The sequence below is a fragment of the Protopterus annectens genome, chromosome 9.part0, assembly GCF_019279795.1.
Source record: "Protopterus annectens isolate FY-2018-M chromosome 9.part0, PAN1.0, whole genome shotgun sequence".
Classification (NCBI taxonomy): Eukaryota; Metazoa; Chordata; order Ceratodontiformes; family Protopteridae; genus Protopterus; species Protopterus annectens.
In genome coordinates, this window is record NC_056743.1 from 210,997,705 (window position 1) to 211,018,838 (window position 21,134).

The 21,134-nt window shown below is 38.9% G+C and overlaps 1 protein-coding gene across 1 annotated transcript in view; it reads left to right on the forward strand.

Annotated features, from left to right (window-relative positions):
- ANO9 (anoctamin 9) overlaps positions 1 to 21,134 on the forward strand; it is a 567,237-nt gene that overhangs the window by 265,148 nt on the left and 280,955 nt on the right. Inside the window, exons 9-11 of the mRNA XM_044082760.1 lie at positions 6,639 to 6,743; positions 10,006 to 10,170; positions 10,290 to 10,326. Coding sequence (XP_043938695.1) covers positions 6,639 to 6,743; positions 10,006 to 10,170; positions 10,290 to 10,326 — 307 coding nt within the window. The remainder of the gene's footprint in view (positions 1 to 6,638; positions 6,744 to 10,005; positions 10,171 to 10,289; positions 10,327 to 21,134) is intronic.

Below are 21,134 nucleotides of genomic sequence, written 5' to 3' on the forward strand. Positions count from 1 at the left end.
GTAAAATAAATAAATATTATCTCTCCTTTGTTAAACAACTGCTTATTAATAGTCATACTGACATTAATACTTAAAAGTTTAATTAGATACATATTTGTTATTGTAGACACCCACAAAAAAACAAACAAAAAAATCAATGCAAGTAAACACTTACTTTTAAAAACCTTCAGACCCCTCATGGAGTCTAACACTCCCTGCTTGAATATTCTAACCATCCAAGCAAACCCACCCATCTTCTATTCTATAAAGCCCAAACCCCTTGTTTCAATAAAACAAAATTGTCGTTAACAACAAACTGAACACAAGTCTGTATACTTTAAAACTGGTATATATGTGATAAAATAAGGGAAGTATTATATGTCCCAAATGTGGTATTTAACTTACATATTTGTCATTTTATATGTTAATTAAAACACTAAGACATGCATAAAATTTCTTATTGTTTGATAACTGTATACAGTCTTGAATCTCATCTACTGTCATCTTAAAATGGTGAGGAAACCGGTGTACTGCAGTTAAAGATTCATATGTGCCTCACAAAAAGATCAATTTCCTTCCTGAAACATCTATTTTCATTCAGTGAAAATGTAATAATAATAGATAAGTAGATGTCACGAAACATTTAAGCAGTGATGTATTGCTATTTGTGCTCAGCTGTTTACTGTAATAAGCTAACACATCTTATGTTATCCCTATTAAACATAAAGTTTGTTTCTTTGTTTTATATATATGATAACTTCAAGTGTAATTATAACATACTCATGACATTAACATCAAGCTTCTAATAAAAAGGTTGCCAATGTCATATATATGTTTGCATTACAATTAATGTTCTGTGAAGCATCTTAATATGTGCATTCAAATATAATCTTCAAGAAATGTATTCAAAATTATACCATGACCCCCCCATTAATATTCCAAAATGTGCACGCTGATTGGCCAGCCCAACTAGCGTGTCCATTGTAAATCCCACAATATAGCAACGGGAAAAGGTCTAGTCGCCCGGACTTTTTTCCGTTGATATAAACTGCCCCAAAACCTTTTTTTTACAATTAAAAAAAAGAAGATCGAAAACAGAGCAATGGAGACTTTCTTTTCTCCATAGCTTCCATTTCAAAGCATTGATATACTGGATATGCGTGGGAATGCAAGTCCCAAACACATGCGCAGTACATCAGAATGAAGAAGAAGTATACCACAACCAGTGGAAAAACAGCAATCTGCCATTATACAAAGACATTATTTAAGAAAAGTAAGTATTTTTTTTCTTAACTAATGTCATTGTATAATAGCAATAACCGACTCCGTGGTTGTGGTATACTGAAAATTTACCCATGGTTGCTTTTCTTTAATCACTCGGGCTTCACCCTTATGATTAAACTGCACCAGCCATGGATAAATCTTCAATATACCACACCACGTCGTTGGTTATTGCTTAAATATATCACAGTACATGCAGCATTATTTTGTTTTCCTTATTAAATGATAATGAGCAACATTTCTAACAGATCTTAATATAAATACAACATTCTCCACATCTTTAGCTTACATACTTTGCATAACTTTCTCATCATTTGTCATATGTAACAAACTATACAGCTTTATACAACAGAAATGGTATGTCCATATGCTTATTTTTCATTCAAAAAAGATATAAAATCTAATCATCTAGATAGAGAAAAAAAATAAACTTTTGGTAACCTACTGTAGCATAGTGAATTATATTATTAAGCTATGATGTCTTAACAGTATGGTATAACTTAGATTTTAATTTAAGTTAGCCAGAAATCAGAGTCTAAGTGCCTGATTGTATTCTCTATTCACAATCTTATGGTTTTATTGACTTTGTTCAACTGAGAACTTAGTGACATTTCAGCTAATGCATTACTCATAGGTTCCACCTCTTATTTAGAGTAACATTCTAAAGCTGTCTACAATCAAAATAATAACCTAACAACCCTGGTTCTCTTTATGGGTGGGAAACTTCACAAAGCTCAAGCTGTTTACCAGAGAAAGCTTCAAGTGTTTAAATAAGAAGAAAAAGCTCAAGCTCTAGAGAAAGAAAAACAAACTTTACTTTTCCTTTTTACAAATACATCTTCTAACCAGACATGTTTCTCTAATTCTCTGACTGCATTTCATCTCATAATCAAGACTAAGAAACACATATAACAAATCTATAAGGAGAAATTATTTTAAATATATTCCAGGCATCACAGCCCTTCATTTGCAAACTATAACACAAAATATATCCGCAGAGAATTGAATTATCCCCCTCCCCCAAAAACAAACACATCAGAATTCATTTGGTAAGGCACAACAGCTACACATTATCAAATACCATGCACTAATAAGGTAAACAGCTTTCGGGTTATACTATTAATATTAATAATGGTAAAACAACACCTCAAATGTTACACTGGATTATGTTCAGGCAGGTCCACATTTCAAAACAGTGTAAGAAACTTCTCTGTGTAGAAGATTTTCAGTCCATATATCTCTAGTTAATCACTGTATATTAATCAGATCAGACCAGACAATAGTAGTAGAAGTAGCTAACTTAAACTAGTCTCAAGTGAAAAAAATAATAAAAAAATATATAATTTGAAATATTGTACAGAATTACTAAGTATTCTAAAGTAATCCAAGCAAGACAGGCAGTCTGTTTCTTACCTGTTCCAGCTGTTCAACTTTCTGTGGCTTCTCATACTTGGTGTCGATGTAAGAGCTTTCACTCTTTTCAGACTTCGATTTTGTGATATAGACACGTCACGATTAGATAGTTCATGCTGTCCTCTGTGAGTGTGTGTATGTGAGGGTGATCTTAAGAAAATCAGTGGTCTTTCCAGTGTAACTTATAAAATCATCTATTGGATTTCCTGAACCAGACCATAGGATTAGAATGTCATCTAGATGATGAAAATATATGTTTCAGCAAAACTTATAAATGTACTTTTTCTCCCAGCAGACATAACAAAAGTTGACGTAGTTCAGGGCACAAGCTGCATCCATAGTCACCCCTTTTAATTGTCTGTAATGTTTTCCTCAAAAATGAAATTATTCAGTAAGGTAAATTCCATCAATTGTATATTAAATCTGATTGTTTTACCATCTTGTGTGTGTGTGTGTGTGTGTGTGTGTATATATATATATATATATATATATATATATATATATATATATATATATATATATATATATACATATATATATATATACATATATATATATATATATATATATATATATATATATATATATATACATATATATATATATATATATATATATATATATATATACATATACATATATATATATATATATATATATATATATATATATATATATATATATATATATATATATATATATATATATATATATATATATATATATATATATATATATATATATATATATATATATATATATATATATATATATATATATATATATATATATATATATATATATATATATATATATATATATATATATATATATATATATATATATATATATATATATATATATATATATATATATATATATATATATATATATATATATATATATATATATATATATGTATATATATATATATATATATATATATATATATATATGCACACACACACACACACACACACACACACATATATATATATATATATATATATATATATATATATATATATATATATTTATGTGTCCTGTAATAACTCAAAAATCTTTCCGAAATAATCCATTTTGTCAACTCTGACCATTCAACCACACTTATCTCGTTTCATTATCCTGACTATGGAGTCATGCTTAGAAATAGCAATAAAGAATTTTCACTGGGAGATACCTTGGAGTGTTTTGGGTGGCTTAAGTTGACAATTATATAAATCCCTCTCCCAGACCAACTATACTGTGCATGTTGGGGCTAAAGACATTTTTTTTTCTGTAGAGAATATTTGCATTTTGTGAAACCATCATCACTGTTGTTAAACAAAGTAGAAGATTCAATTTTCTAGTGAAAAGTCTGATTCCTAATAGCAAATCAGGAATATCTGCCTTGGTCTTTGGGATAAAAGTGAAACCTTTCTCAAATAATGAAAAACAGTCAACAATAATGTTGAGATAACTATAATTAAAAATACTTAACCCGCTATGACTAAGAAACTTACCATCATATGTTGAGGAAATTGAGGTTGAGTTCTCTAGTAGGTGCTCCTTCTGTTTGTGGTGCCTTTTCCCTTTTGTTCCTTCCTTGTGTACCCCCTCTCCCTATTCCCCTTCCTAAACCCAGTTGGATAGGTGGAGTAATATGTTTGTTGGTCGTGAGAGTAATTACTTCTGTTCACTAGTCGCTCTGACTTGTGGGTTAAAGAGGGAACCTCTAAAGGGTCATCAAGTCCATTTAAACAGTTTGCTGTATCCAAGTGAAAATTAATTTCATGATCACCTTGTGGAGTATGGTGAACACCTTCTAGCACTAATTAGAAATTGTACTTAGTACCTCCCTGTGTCATGTAATTGTAATCCTTGAAACTAGTGTAAGAGCCATTCTTTACCTAATTATGTAATTATTAGTATACCTGCTTGAATTGTTCTATTTTGGTTTGTTTTTTACAACTAGTTCATAAGTATATTTATTTCTGGTGATCCTTTAATTTTTTTTATTTGATTGGTCATGTGTCACTTTGTCTCTGGTCGGTCATGTGACATAGGCATCTGTATTTTGATTCAAACAGTTTTGTTTCTGATGAAGTCCTTTTGAATGTACTGTTTTGTATTTTACACAAGGAATAAATTATTGTATATTCTTAGTGGGTTGTGTGACATTTGTTTTTTTACAAACACTGAACACTACATGTACCTTTTTGGCAGTTTCTACTGATGGTTCATGCCAAGGGGCTAAAACAGAAATGTTGTTAATGTCTAGTAGGTCTGGGTTAGATGAGAGAAAAGCAAAATCAGTTTTAATTTGTTTAGCATCATTTTGTAAACCAAGATGAAAGTCAGCAGCAGCAGTGCTATTTATCCATTTCCGTCAGCAAATAAAACCGCTATCATTTCCCCTCCTGCTCTGGTTAAAGTAGAGGTACAAGGGTTCCCGACATCTTCAGTGAACTGGCATGTTAAGGAAGGAGTACAAAAGCATCCAACACTGGACCTAGCCCTAGACCTAGTGTGACCAACTGTCAATAAAAATAGATAAGTAAATAAACATCTTGTCTGAACATTTCCACCTGATGTTTTCAGATAGAACATAAGACTTAAAAGTAACTTTCCAGTATTTTACTTTTTGGCCTCTTGGCCGCTGAAAGAGCTTATGTCCTTAATCTTCTAGGCTTCCAGTGGCTGATAGTTTTTAAATACAGGGGGCAGCATTAAAACTAGTGGTTGGCACTCACTCTGACTCTTTTGACTAAGAACGAGGTTAAAAGTCACTGTTCAAGCATGTGTGCTGAACTGGGAAAATCCAAGTAGGCAAGATCAGTTAGGCTGTTTTCTCTTCTGCAGTGTATTCTGATCTTTATTTCTGTAAGTAACCATGACAAAAAGTGCTTAATGTTTCGTACAATACAGGATGTTGTATTGGTAGTGCATGATGAATGGAAAAAAGTGAGACATGGAGATTAAAATTTATCTTTACTGTGACATCATTAACTAAATTGAACCAGTTAAATTTTTACTTGCTTGTCATTCTTAAGTGAAAAGAAATTTGGGGATTATTCAGGCATTAGATATTTCAAATCACTACTATTTGTGATTTATAATTTACGAGTCTCAGGTCATTGTTTTTTGTAATTAAGGCAAGTATCTAAACTCACATTCACCTTTTATTTATGTGAGATATTTAGTTATCTAGTTCATTATTTATTAAAACTATTGAGATGCCGGAATCCTAGATATCTTCTGTAGTGAAAAAAATGATATAGCAGATACAAAATAAAACTGTAAGCAATGTAAAAAGCCTAAGTATTCTAACAATGCAATAAACTCAAATCAAAGATTTGTTTAAAACATTCTGCTGGATAGCCAAAGTAACTAATAGCCTTTTCATCAGAGTGAAATGTAAACATGCACATGTCCGTATCATTTTGATTTATTAAGTTCTGAGTGCTTGGCTGTATTGTACTTTGGGACAAAAGATGATTAGCACCTGCAGTCAATAACTGCTTCATAGGTAGTTATTAGGTTTGCAGTGAAAAAGAGTATTGAGGAGCCTAGTCCATATCCTTAGTTGCTGCCAAGCACTCTGTGGTTTAAGTAACTTAATCTAGATCACACAGTAGGCAAGTAAGGGAAGAGGGAATAAAACCCTGAACCACAGGAACTACAGCTCACAACCCTAACCCTCTGAGTCAGCTGGCATTCCACATTGCCAATACATTGAGTGCAAAGACATAGCTATTATTTTTTGAGGTGAAGGGTAAAATTGATGTCAGTCCGATTCATCAGTGATGAATTATGCAAAGATTGTAAAAATGGCTGCATTTCTAGGCAGCTGCAGACTTGCAGGTCTTGAGACTGAGAGAAATGCATGTCTTTCTCTAAACCTATGTTTATTAGAACTGTGCCATAGTTGTTGATTTGTGTTTGCCATTAATAAATTATAATTTTCAACTTGTGTTGTTTTTCAGGAAGAAATTGCCCTAGATCTCATTAATGACCCTAACAAGAAGTTGAAATTGTATCAGCACTCATATCCTCGCATCATAACTTTAATGCTCTTGGTTGCTGTTATGGTATGTACATCTAATATTTATAGCTCCATACATCTCCTGGAATTATTTTAATTTATTTTTAATAAACTTTGTTGTTCCATGATTGTTTCCAAATGTTATCCTTACAACCCTGGACTACCTAGCCATCTCTACTATTGTACTCTGGAGAAGAAGAGAAAAAAGGGCTAGTTACATTCACTGGTTAGGTACTTGCCAGATTAATGAAGCTACATGCTCTAAAGCAATAGTTAAGAGCAGCTGAGAAGACGAGCTTAACTTATCGAATTCATAAGTACATTTTTCTGAAATTTACTTGTATCCTGTTATAACAATATGCTATACAGTGAGAAGTTGTGAGTTGATGTGAATGTGTTACTGAGGTATATTGCTTATATTTATCTTTCTACAGACGCAGGCACATGTGCACATGCATATACACACACACAGATTCAGTTTGTACTTTGGTTAGCACAACACAATTTATGAGTGGCAAAGCCAAACAGACATTATAAGCACCATATACCTTGTTGTTAAGAGTTTCTAGTCATTGTCGGACAAAGATTCCCTTTACCCATATGTTTTGTTCTGAAGCATAAAACAAGGATAATGTAAATAAAGCACACTTAATTTTATAGATAGTTTGGAATGCAATTTCTGACTAATAACTATTTTAGCCGCCTTTTTTTATAGTTGTGTAAGGAATGTAATATTTTTACATGTTTTATGCTTGTACAGGAAAACAGTTTGTTTTGAAGATGATTGTGCTGAGGAACATCTTTTGCTCACAGTAAAGCTACTCACACTTGATTGCCATGTACTTGTGCATTAACACAAACTTAGAATATATAAATGAGGTGTGGGCGTTATGGAGAAAAAGCAGTTTTGGGGATTACATCCTTTTGTAGATGCCTACATGCCAAAAACATTTACACTCAAGATTCTGTATTATTTTACTTTGCTTTGAAGTTATACAGACTTACTTGTTAAATATGTTTTACAACTTTATCATATAATTTGCAAATAGCAAAAATACATCTATGATTAGAAAATCTATTCTGTAGATACTTTTGTGCTAAATAGTGTGATGATCTTAGTATGTCTGCTATATCTCTAGGTTACCTATCTTTAAATATGACAAGTACTGCTAGTATAACTGAAATTTCTAAAGAAGTCACTAGAATGTAATGATATTAGGAGAGTCTGGTGTCTGACACTTAAAATAGCTTGTACTATAAGTTTAGGAAACAAACTTCATGATGATTACAAAGCCATAATCCACAGAGTCCCCTAATCCTAAAGTGCTAGGCATTTCACGTGTCACATTTTCCAGACCACCACACACATATTCCATTTATCCACATGTTTCTGTGGTTTTATGTTACAGCAGTGTTACCCTTTGACCTCATATGGCTGTGTTAGCTTCCAAAATGTCTGCAGCATAAGACCTTGCTATAGTTTTTTATGCATAGACTGTGTTTTGAATGTCTCCCTCCTGTACGTCCCGAGTTAAACATAATATGTGTATGAGTGTGGGTCTAGCTGTATGTAGTGAAGAAAATGAAGTGTCTGAGATGGGTAGTGGAATGCACACAGTGGGCGTGACAGATGGAAAACGAGGACATCAGAGTGCAAACCAAAGTAGTTCCAATTGCTAATAACATCATAGGTTCATAGGTTCATAGGTTTATACTAGGCTATCTGCCCTAAGGCATTTATAAGCCTAGCCCAAATTTTTGTGGCTCACGCCACCCCTTATATGAAAAAATACTGTGCCCATTAGTTTGTTGCGCCTCTGTCCAGCAGTGACACAGAGATGATTCCCAGGGTAAACCTACGATCTCCCATCCACAGGTCTAGATTTCTCTTGAACAGAGTCAGCGAGGTGCTCTGCCTCACATGGACCGGGATTTTATTCCACAGCATAGGGAGTATCTGAGTGATAAATCTATGCCTCCAGCAAGTCCTATTTATATCCGTGCTAAGGTTTAAGTCACTTGCTCTAGTGGTTTTGGTGGATTTGGATTTTTGAGGTGGAGCATGTCCATTAATTCGGTTGGACATGGCCTTGTATGTCAGGCACATGTCACCTCTGAGCAGACGGTATGCGACTGAATAGAGCTGGAGTTTCTTCAATCTGGCAGCATATGACAGATTTTGGAGTCCTTTATCCTTTTGGTGAGGAACTTTTGGGGTCTCTCCAATTGCTGCAGATGTCGGGTGAGATACGTCCCAAATGGGGCATTGTACTCGATCATTGGTCTGATAAGTGAAGAGTACAGGGAACAATGACCTCTCTAGATCTGGATGTGAATCCCTTCATGATCAGGTGGGCAATGTAGAAGGTCTTTCTAACCACTTTAGCAATGTGAGTGTCAACCACTGTCAACCTGGGTCCCCAGGTCCCTGATAACCTCTTCTGTGCTTAGTGGATTGCCACCTATATGGTAGCTTGGGGTTACCTTGTTTTTCCCGAAGGGTATGACTATACATTTTTTGGTGTTTAACTTCAGGCCATGGCTCTGGCACCAGCTATCTGTTTCCGTGAGTCCCTTCTGAAGGATATCCGTGTCCGATGCACTTTCCACTATGGCGCCCAGTTTGCAGTCGTCTGCAAACTTTGTCAGCCAAAGTCCTCCCATGTTGGCCTGTACTTCTGAGAAGTAGATGCCAAACAATAGGGGGCCAAGGACCGAGCCCTGTAGGACACCACTTGTGACCGGCTTGGAGTGGAGAACAGACTAAGGTGGTTTGGTCACATGTGCAGAAAAGCAGAAAATGACTTGGTAAAGAAGATTAGGAAAACACAGGAAGTAGGCATGAGGTTAGCCAACATATATGGATGGATTGCATGAAAGATGACTTGTGATACTCTGACATGACTTGTTAATAAAGGAAGGAAAAGGGATCTGAGTCGAAGGAAGTGGTGACAGTTGACATGGCACCCCACCTCCATTTAGAAATAGGAAAATGGAGGTTAATGCTGTTGATATATATGTGACAGATATACGCATATATACACATATGGCACTATCCACAGGCACAGTCATTAAGATGCTTTTTTTGCCTTTTATGTAGAATTATGGTAGTTCAACTTTCCTTTTTGTGATCATGGCAATAAATAAATAAAGTGTAGTATATAAAGTAAAAAAAAGAGAGAGAGTGTTGACATTTACTGGATGGGCTTTTCTTAAAATGTAGTAAACTTGTGCTTTATTACTCCTTTGTTAATGTAATATTTCATCATTTTGTTGGGTTATGTCCTTTCTTGTATCTTATTTTGCAGATTGCAGTTTTAATTGGCTTAACTCATGCCATTGTTGTTTATCGGGTCTGGGCAACAATGGAGTTTACAAAGTATAACTCCAGTTTTCTGAAAGAACATGCTAATACAGCGGCAGTGATAACAGGGGCTGTACTGCACTACATTGCTATCACTGTTATGACAGAGGTAAGGAATGGTCTCTGTGACAGCATTATTAATAAGAAAGGTATCCATTATTGTTTCATACTGTAGACATTGCTCACCTATGGATGTTGCTAACATCAACCTTTTTCATTTTATTTCAGATAAATAAACGTGTATCACTTCTTCTCTGCAAGCTAGGTATTTATATTTTTAATCTTGTTTTCTCAGTTGAAAAACATAAAATGTCTGTAGAGCAGCACAAAAAAGATAAACAAAGACAGAAAAGAGAGCGCACATTTTTTTCTGTGTGCTTTTTTCCTCTATGCCTGCTAATTATCACACCTTCCTCTATATATCAGGCTAATAATTTGTTTTCTCTTCCTTGGTTTTGTTGTAAGGTTATTATGAAGGTGAGCTGCTATATATGCTGTTAAATTTACTGCTACTAATTGTGTCTTTCGGCTTTTCCCGGTTACTGCTACTAAGGGTGCTAAATGGGTTACAAAACTATTGGTTTGGGGTAGTAGTAGTTTATTGGGAATTTATATCATGTTAGTATTAAGACTGTAACATACATACATGGCATATTTTTCAATGGCAAAATGTTCTTCGGCTATGAATAGGGCAGTCACTGTAATGAGTTTCCCCTCTAAAGACTATACAGTGTATCTATTTGGTAACACTTTATTTATACAATGTTAAAAAAACAAGTAATCTACACTTTGCCAATATTATTATGCTTTTTGTGGCATTGTTCATGAAAATATGTGGTATATTGCTGAAGAGAAATTATTTCAGTTTAATTAGACATTTACTCACTTTGTCTGGACCATTTGTTTGCTTTTACATTTCTCTCATTTGTCTCCATTTTATTTGCTTGGCCATTTTTTTCTTTTATTCATTCATTCATTTACTTATGTATCTATGCTCTTTTATCCTTTTATTCTCGGATCCTTGTAGATGAGTAGATGAGAAAAATGGGTATTGTCATGACAACAGCATATTTATCTTGGCTAGATGATGTGGTTCAAGTCCAGGCACTGCACAGTCACAAAACTCACTAATGATGCATTATAGGGACAAATCATAAGGTCAGTTTTAAATGATACAGTAAACAGTAAGACATGTATACAAATCCCGTTAAGGATGCTACATTGACCAGTGTGTGTTGTTGACAATGTATACAGTAAACATTATAAAATCACTGTTTACTCATGGTTGTGCTTTAAGATAAATTATTTTACTTCCCTCGACAACATTTACAGAAATATTTTTTTATTTTTATTTTACGCAGGTAGGAGACACTCTAGCTAAATAATCTACTCATGATTTCTCCTGGCAAATTCTGTAGCAAACTATAGTTGATCTAATTTAGGGATTACATTCCCTGTGCCTTACTGAACTGTTTTATTAATTAATTTATTTTCCCTTTAGCTACACTTTGCTGGTAGACTGCTCTGAATACTACGTCATCTCTATAAATGAAAAAAAAAGACCAAACTACCTCATGGAATGTCTTATTCTCTCATTTCCTTGTCCTTAAGTATAATCTCATAGAATAAGTCATTGCACACTTCTTTTCCCAAAGAAGCAAGTCTTGTGCACCTTACCATTTTGTGAAAGGCATTTAATTTACACAATTCTGTCATTCCCACTTTCTGCTTGCTCTTCATAACTTTATGCTTTGAAGTATTTCAGCCTCTCCTTTTATTGTTTATGTGCCCTTTCACATATATAACACAGGCAATGTTTAGCACTGTAACACTGCAAGTGGAAGCAGTACTCTGTCTTTTATTGCAATATACAATGTGATCTATCCAGTTGCTGTCTTTTTCCTTTTTGGTTGTAGTGTCTCTCCTGTCCATTTCCGGGATCTTTCTGTCTTTAATTCATAAAATATGTTTTTCTTTTGCTGGGTGCATAGCTTTCCTAACTAAACTTCCATGTAAGAAACTGTGACCCCCCCCCCACTACCTCTTAACTATCCAGAGTGTCACAGAATGTCCAGATTTCTACCTCAAATATTTAGTCCTTTCCTCATAAAATTGTGGCTTTCTAACAAATCACTGGCATGTCATTGAGGATTAAAGTAAAAAAATGATAGATATTTGAGTTTCATACTTCACATTTTTATTTATTTATTTAACTGGGAAAGTCTGACTTGGAATGAGCCAATTTTCAGCAGAGGCCCAAGGAGAAATGCTCCAGATGCATGTCTTTGTAATGTGGGAGGAAACCAGAGTACCCAGAGGAAACCCACACGAATGCAGGGAGGACATGTAGACTCCACACACAAAGCATCCGGCCAAGAATCAAACCAGAAAACATCTTGCTGTGAGGCAACAATGCTAACTGCTGCACCACTGCACCATCCATTCTTCAGAAAAATCTTGGTAATGCAAAACCTGTTATTATACCATGACCCCCCATTGATATTCCAAAACGTGCATGCTGATTGGCCAGCATGCACGTTGTAAATTGACTTATACTAATGGAAAAAGGTCCGGTCGCCCAGACTTTTTCCATTAGTATAAGTCTTTTTTTAAAACACTGTCTCACTATGTTAAAAGAGTTTAACATAGCGACACAGGTTTAAAAAAAGCAACAGAGATCTTGCTTTCTCCGTCGCTTTTTTTTTTAAACCTGTCTCGCTATGTTAAATGGGTTTAACATAGCGAGACAGCTTTAAAATAAGCAACGGAAATCTCCGTTGCTTATTTTAAAGCTGTCTCGCTATGTTAAACCCATTTAACATAGTGAGACAGTTTTTTAAAAAAAAAAGCAACGGAGAAAGCAAGATCTCCATTGCTTTTTACTGTTTCGCTATGTTAAATGGGTTTAACATAGCGAGACAGCTTTAAAATAAGCAACGGACATCTCCGTTGCTTATTTTAAAGCTGTCTTGCTTTGTTAAACCCATTTAACATAGCGAAACAGTAAAAAAGCAACGGAGATCTTGCTTTCTCTGTTGCTTTTGGCCACAGCTCTGATGTACTGCGTAGGTATGCGCAGTACATCTGAACTGCCGTGGATACCAGGCAGCTGCGGAAGGGCAGCAAAGAGGCATTATACAATGCCATTATTTAAGAAAAGTAATTGTTTCTTTTCTTAAATAATGTCATAGTATAATAGCAATAACCCACGCCTGGGTGTGGGTAATGCTATATTCTTTCAACTTTCTAAGTTTGTAAGAGCAATAGTTAAAAAGTGTCCCTATTTTTGTTCCATTGTCCCCTAATATTTATGGCTTTGTTCAGATTTTTTGCTCCAAGAAGTTGAGAGGTATGCCCTCCCACTGTTAATATAGCTAATTGTGAGGTCACTGCAATTTGGCGAATAAGAAGCAATCCCACTTTACCTTGGCTTTAATTCAAGAAGTATACTTTTTGGTGATTTGGCCAAAAATTGTGAGTTGCATATGCTTTCAGTCAAATTCACTACCCCCCCCCCCCACCCCACTGGCAGTATACTTGTTAACTGCTTGCTATTTTTAATCTCTTTGATATATGTATTTATAACTATTTGTCTTGCTTGTAGTAAGAAGCATCATTCTTTTGCTGTCAACTGAACTCTATTGTCTTGAATTTTCACATTTTAAGATTGCACTGTTAAATTTACGTACCAAATCTGAATTGTCAAAATTTCATAGTTATAACCTTTAAAACACCCCCCTCACAATCTACACAACCTTATTAATGTGTGCTGTCTCTAACCCCAGCACTATGAAAACATGCACAAATTACAGCAGCCTAGCCCTTACACAAATGCTAACCTGCAAACACTTCTACTCACACAACTTCCCCTTATAGGTTCATAGGTAGGTATTAGTCTATTGGACCTAAGGCCTATATAAGCCTAGCCAAAAGGTACCCTGGCTTTCGCCACTCAAGAAAATGATTTTCCTGTGCAACTGTCGAGCAGAGCCACAGAAGTGATCCCTAGGGTGAAATTCCTATCTCCCATCCAATCATCAAGATTTTTCTTGAAGAGTGCTAATGAGCTTTGTTTGATATAGATAGGTAGTTTTTTCCAGAGTATGGAAAGTCTCTGGGACAGGAATCTATCCCTCCAGCATGTTCTGATTATTGTGGTGACAATGTTTAGGTCTCGAAGGTGTAGCTCGGAGGGATTGGGATTTCTTTAAGTGGAGTATGTCCAAAAGCTCTGGGTTTGACATAGGTTTGTGTGTTAGGCAGAGATCGCCTCTGAGTAGGCGACATGCGACGGAGTAAAGCTGCAGATGTTAAGTTGTCTATCTCGCCTTCATTCTTGCTGGATGGGTTCGGAGCCGACCTCGGCCACTCTAAAAGCTCGAGAGTTGGTTCCACCGGCTCGAGGCTCCCCCTATATCCCACAATGCTAGGCGTGAGTTTGCCGCTACAGCGATCGAGGTGTGTTTTCTACCGGCTCCAGGTTAGTGAAAGTTTAGACTAGTTTAAATTCTTTAAACTTAGGCTAGTTTAGTGTAAAATTATTTCCCACTTAGTGTAGTGGACTTGTTATCCCTTACTATCTTTATACAGCCCCCTCCTTTTATAAAGAACATTTAGTTCTTCCCTAAGGCCTTCGGGCCCTTCCTTCCCTTTCTTAGAAGTGTGTATGTGTTTTACTTAGGGATTTTTATTAACTTACCTTTAGTTTTAATATAATTCCCTTTTATTCCTGTCAGTGTAATCTGTGCGTGTGTGTTTTTTGTGTGTGATTACACTTCGGTTCCTTGAGTATGTCCAAGGATACAAAGGTCTCAGGCTTCAAGAAGTGTGACTCGTGCTGTCAGAAAATGTCTCTGACAGACGGTCACACTTCTTGTGTGTACTGCCTGGGACGACTCTTGTGCTGTATGCCATGGCTTCAGCCCTAGAGTCCTGCAGGAGAGAAAAAATAAACTCATTTTGAGGGGTTTAATTAAGCCTGAAGGTTCCCTTCCTGTCTTCTGGGAAACCTTCCAAGGCTTCTAAGACCTCGGCTCCAGCTTCAGAGTCGAGGCCTAAGGCTTCAAAGCCTACTGCTTCATCGGCTCCGGCTGGAGCCGATGAGTCTTTGACTGCTGTTTCAGTGGTTTCCCGCCGGAGCCGAGGCATTAGAGAGTCATGGGTCGGCTCCGATCATACCATCGGAGCCGACATCTAGAAAGAGATCGAGGTCACCGTCCCTTGGCTCCGTTCATTCGGCTCCAGCGTCTCCCCTGCTGTCTGAACAGAGCCATAGATCTCACTCCTCCAGGTCATCGAGGCTCTCAGATCACGACCTCCAGAGGGTAGTGAGTAGACTTTTGAAGTCCGAGGCACTGGCCCAAATGCTCCAGAGTCCGACTCATCAGTCGATGCCTCAGCTTGTTCCAATAAATATTCCTCCTCCGACTCCTTTGAGCTCGGGAGGAACCGAGACTGTGGTAGCGTCGGAGCCGATACATTTGTCTTGGCTCGCTCCGATTTCTTCCTTTGAAGAATCTCGGCGCGGCTTCCTCATCGGCTCGGGGTGAGTGGCATCGGACCCTTGTCCGACCCCTCTTCCTCTCGGTGCTTGAGTTCGGCTCCGACATCGGCCTCGGAGCCATCTCTGTCGGTGCCGAGGAGGTTCTCAGCTTCTCAGAGCGGGACCTCTGGCTCTGCCTGACAGGGGTGCATTCGAGGTCATGCGGAGTGTGTTGGAACCTTGTTCCACTCCACAGTCGGCTCCGTCCGCCCCTCCCACTTCGGTGCCTTTGGTTATGTCGACTCACTCCCTCATCCCAGACCGCAGAGAGCAAGCTCCTCAAGAATCCCCTGTGGGGATCTCATCCTCTTCCGAGGCCTCTCCTGAATTGGCAGGGGGCCCCCTAGGAAGAGAAAGTGTAAGAGGAAGCACTTAGACTCACCTGAGTCTGTCACCTCTGACACAGATTTAGAGGATTCGAGGGTTCCCCGTTCCCCTTCTGAAGATGTCTCTTTGCAGACATTCTAGAGATCCTGAAACAGAGGGAAATCGGCCATCCCTTAACCCGGAGGATGAATCTGTGTATCTTGAGGCGTTGGCTCGCCCTTCCACCTCCTGGGTGTCCCCCTTGATCCCCTTATGCAGGTGGTTGCAAAGAAGGCCTGGCTCCTGATTCAGTGGACCCTACCCCAGGAGACCCTCCAAATTTATAACAGCACCAACTGACAAGCAATTTCTCACAAAAGGTGTTTCTGTGGATGCTATGGTGGTAGCTGCTGCCACCAAGAAGGAACTAGCTGATCCTTCGGTACCTGTCCATCCACCTAACAAGGAATCCAGGTCTATGGACAGGTACGGGAAGCGGATGTTCTCGTCAGCGACCTTTACAATGCGTTCGCTGAACTACCTATGCCATTTTACTCATCTTCAAAGGGACTTGATCAAGGAAGCGAGTGATATGTTGAAGGATCCTACAGCTGCGGTTTTCAGGACAAGATGAACACTCAGCTGGCTACCCTGAACTCAATAGCTAACTCCTCCATGCGCCTACTTTCTTATGCGGCTGATGGAGCGAGCAGGGCCGCAGGGACAGGTGTGGCCTTACGCAGGCACGCCTGGATGCGGTTATCCAACTTTGCGGACCCCTTTAAAATGTCTTTCACTAATTCCCCGTTTGATGGATCATCTCTTTTTGGTCCTCAAGTGAAAGAAACTTTGACTAGGTGCGAGACAGATGGCAAGACTCTTTCTGCCGTCGGAGTCCGTTTTTCTACTCCTTCTAGGCCTTATCCCAAAGGCCAGAAAAGTGGGAAAATGTGGTTCCGCAAACAATCTCAAGGGACATTTCGCCTGACGCACAAAGTCGGTTCCCCGCCAGAGGCAGAGGGGGGAAAAATAATGGTAGACGTCGCCCTAGAGGCAGGGGGGGTCCGCAAAACCAGGGCAATCGGGAAGTCTTCTCTGATAAGCCTTTTCAGCATCCCTGAGGTGTTGCCCGACTGCCTACCGAGGCAGTCGGGAAGATTGTCACTGTACCCAAAAGCCTGGCTATCCCTGACTCAAGACAAATGGGTACAGTCCATCATTTCCGAAGGCTATTCCATTCCCTTCTATCGCATTCCAAACCAATCAAAAAAATCCCTTCCAGATGTTCCACCGCTCAAAGGGATCTTGCAGCTTTGGAAATTTCAAAGCTGCTTGCAAAAAGAGCAATTCAGCCAGTTCCAGCAGACCAGCAAGGATCCGGAATCTACTCCAGGTTCTTTTTAGTTCCAAAGAAAACAGGGGACTGGAGACCATCTCAGTATCTTGAACAAGTCAGTCAAGAAAACAAGATTTCGGATGGTCACGCTGCAGTCCATCCTTCCCTTTTGGGAAAGGGAAGCTGGATGTGCTCTATAGATCTTCAGGATGCGTACTATCACATAAAATGAAAAGACGGTCCAGAAGATTCCTCCGCTTCAGGCTGGGAACCAGTCATTTTCAATTCAGGGCCCTGCCCTTTGGTCTCACCACTGCCCCCGGTGTTTACCAAATGCATGACAGTGGTAGCTTCTCACCTGAGATGACAAGGATTCCAGGTCTTTCCATATTTGGCCGACTGGCTCCTCACAGCTCCCACCAAGCATCTTCTTCTAATGGCCAGGGACTACACCTTTCGCACTTGTCAAATTTAGGCATTTCAATAAATTTCAAAAGTCTGTTTTGTCGCCTTGTCGTACTATTACCTTCATAGGCGCAAATCTAGACACAGTCAACATGTCTGCGAGACTAACAGATCAGAGAATAACAGACATACACAAAATAGTCTCGCTCCTCTTCAGCAGCAACAGAATCAAAGCCAGGCTAGTTCTGAAAGTGTTGGGGATTATGGCGGCTGCCATACCTCTGCTTCCATTAAGCCAGATTCCACATGAGAATCCTTCAATGGATGCTCTTCATGCAATGGTCATACCAGCAACTTCCAATGTCTCACACCATTATGATCACGCAAACATGCAGAAATCATCTCCTGTGGTGGATGTCTTCCCCTCAGCTCTTATTGGGAAGACCCTTTGTTCCCTTTCCTCCAGTTGCTACTCTGCCAACGGACGCATCCCTGATCAGATGGGGGGGACATTATCAGGGCAGAACTGTCCAGGGCACATGGCAACCAGACGAATGCCACTTGCACATAAATGTTCTAGAGATGAGAGCAGTGCTTTTAGCGTTGCAAGCCCTTCAAGACTCTCTTCCCTTGGGAACGATAGCAATCCAGACGGACAATATGTCTGTAGTGTGGTATATCAACAAACAAGGCGGAACCAGGTCCTACCCCTGTGTCGAGAAGCACTCAGACTGTGGCAATGGGCGATTTCTTCTCAGCGTTTTCTGATAGCAACGCACATCCCGGAAGTCCAATCAAATCGCGGACAAGTTGAGCAGAGCTATCCTCATGCCTCACGAGTGGTCTCTGAAAGACTCTGTTGTGAGAGAAATTTTTCTCAAGTGGGGCCAGCCTTGCTGCGACCTTTTGCTACTCCCCAAAACAGCAAGTGCAGAGATTTTTCACCCTTTTCCCGTTACCAGGCCAACCCAGCAGAGACGCTCTAGTCCAAGTTTGGCCCCGGGACTTCTGTATGCATTTCCCCTTCCCACTAATCTCTCAAGTGATACAGAAAGCCATCGCTCAGAAGGCTTCATTGATCCTCATTGTCTGCACTGGCCTCGACAGGTTTGGTTCCCCTTTCTACATCAGTTTCTGTTGAGCGACCTTGGCATCTGGACCTAGTTCCAGATCTTTTGATCCATCAGTCGGGTCAGTTTCATCGCTCCCTTCCCTCCCTGAACCTCACTGCTTGGTTCCTCCAATTCCAACCTTAGCCAGGCTTCCTCAAATATCTCACTCTGTTAGAGATATTTTGATAGCTTCCATAAATCTTCCACTCGAAAGATTTATTTGAGTAAGTGGAAACGTTTCGCCTATTGGGCTCAAGGAAGGACATAGATCCTTTCACTACTTCCATCCAAATGGTCCTTGATTTCCTAGCTGAACTCTTCCATGCAGGTTCATCTCCTTCTACTCTTAAAGTTCAATTGGCAGCTATTTCTAACTTTCATGTGGGCATTTCAGATTCTGCCATCATGTCCCACAAGCTTTGCAAAGCTTTTTTGAAAGGAGTTTTTCTACTCAGACCTCCGGTAAGAAATCCTCCTCCTCCTTGGGACCTAAATTTAGTTCTCAGTTCTTTAATTCTCTCCTTTCGAACCTGCAGCCTCCTGTTCTTTAAAATTACTATCATGGAAGACTCTCTTTCTAGTAGCCATTACTTCAGCTAGAAGAATTTCAGAACTTCATGCACTCAGCTGTCGACCTCCTTATCTGTTGTTCCATAAGGACAGAGTATCTTTACGAACCAACCCGTCCTTTTTACCAAAAATAGCCTCCTCGGCTAACCTAAATCAAAGCATTGACCTCCCGGTGTTTTTTCCAGAATATTCTAACAGATCTGAACAAAGATTGCATTGGCTAGATGTTCATCGTCAGTTAAGGTACTATTTGGATAGAACAAAACAATTCAGAAAATCTGACCAGCTGTTCGTCTCTTATGCAGAAGGCAGAAAGGGACTTTCAGTTTCAAAGGTATCATTATCCAGATGGCTAACATCTCTGATCTCCCTTGTTTATGAAATTAGACACCAAAAGCTGCCTAGCAAACCTAAAGCCCATTCTACCAGAGCTTTGGCTACTTCTATAGCTTTCCAAGATAGACTGCCTATTGACACCATTTGTACAGCGGCTACTTGGGCTACTCCTCACACTTTCATTTCTCATTATAAGCTGGATTTAGCCTCTAGACATAGAGCTAACTTTGGTTCCACTGTTCTCAAGAGTCTGTTCCGTTAGGCCACCCGGGACAAGGTGCTAGGGACGCGGTCCCATCCAGCAAGAATGAAGGCGAGATAGACAACTTAACATATAGAAGTTATGTTCTTACCATAACGTTCCATGTTAGTTGTCTTCTCTCTTCTTCTTCCCACCCTCCTTCCCCTGGCCTGGACAGACCTAGAGGAGTTTTGATTGTGACCTCTCTTTCTACCACCTCTGTACTTTAGGTATATGCTCTGCTGTGCATATTTCCTGGATCAGGATGTAGGTCACCCTTCTCTTCTCCCTTGTTTATAGAGGTGGACTTTGTTACTAGTTATTCTATTACTATTATAGGCTGGGCCTAGCTTACAAACGAGATCTGAGGTAACTCACGCCTAGCATTGTGGGATATAGGGGGAGCCTTGAGCCGGTGGAACCAACTCTCGAGCTTTTAGAGTGGCCAAGGTTGGCTCCGAACCCATCCAGCAAGAAGGCGAGAAGAAGACAACTAACATGGAACGTTATGGTAAGAACATAACTTCTATTTTTTTGAGATGGTCTGCATAGGGCATCTGTTTGAGGCTGGTAATCCTCTTTGTGAGGTATTTCTGCAGCCTTTCCAGTTGTTGTAGATGTATTGTGAGGTACATGCCAAAAGGGGTGTTGTACTCTATAATCAGTCTAATGAGTGACGAGTAGAGGGAACAATGACCTCTTTTTTCATGGATGAGAAACCTTTTGTGATGAGGTGTGCCACATAGAAGGATTTCCTGACTACTGTGGCGATGTGATTATCAAAGGAGAGACTACTGTCCACCTGTGTCCCACAGTCTCTTATCACACTTTTGGTGTTAAGTAGACTACCGCCTATGTGGTAGTTCATGGGTACAGAGTTTTTACCAAAAGGGATGACAATGCACTTTTTGGCATTGAGCTTGAGGCCATGGCTTTGACACCAGGCATCTGTCTCAGTGAGGCCCTTTTGTAGGATGTCCACATCTTTTGGAGTTTTGATTATGGCTCCTAGTTTGCAGTCATCTGCAGACTTCATTAACCAAAGACCATCTGTGTAAGCGTGTACTTTAGAGAAGTAGATACCAAACAGGAGAGGACCTGGGACTGAACCCTGTGGTACTCCACTTGTCACTGATCTGAAGTTGGATTTGGAGTCTGCTACTTTCACAGTGTGGGTTCTGTCAGTGAGCCAGTTAGCAACCCATCTTGTGACATAGGGATTTAT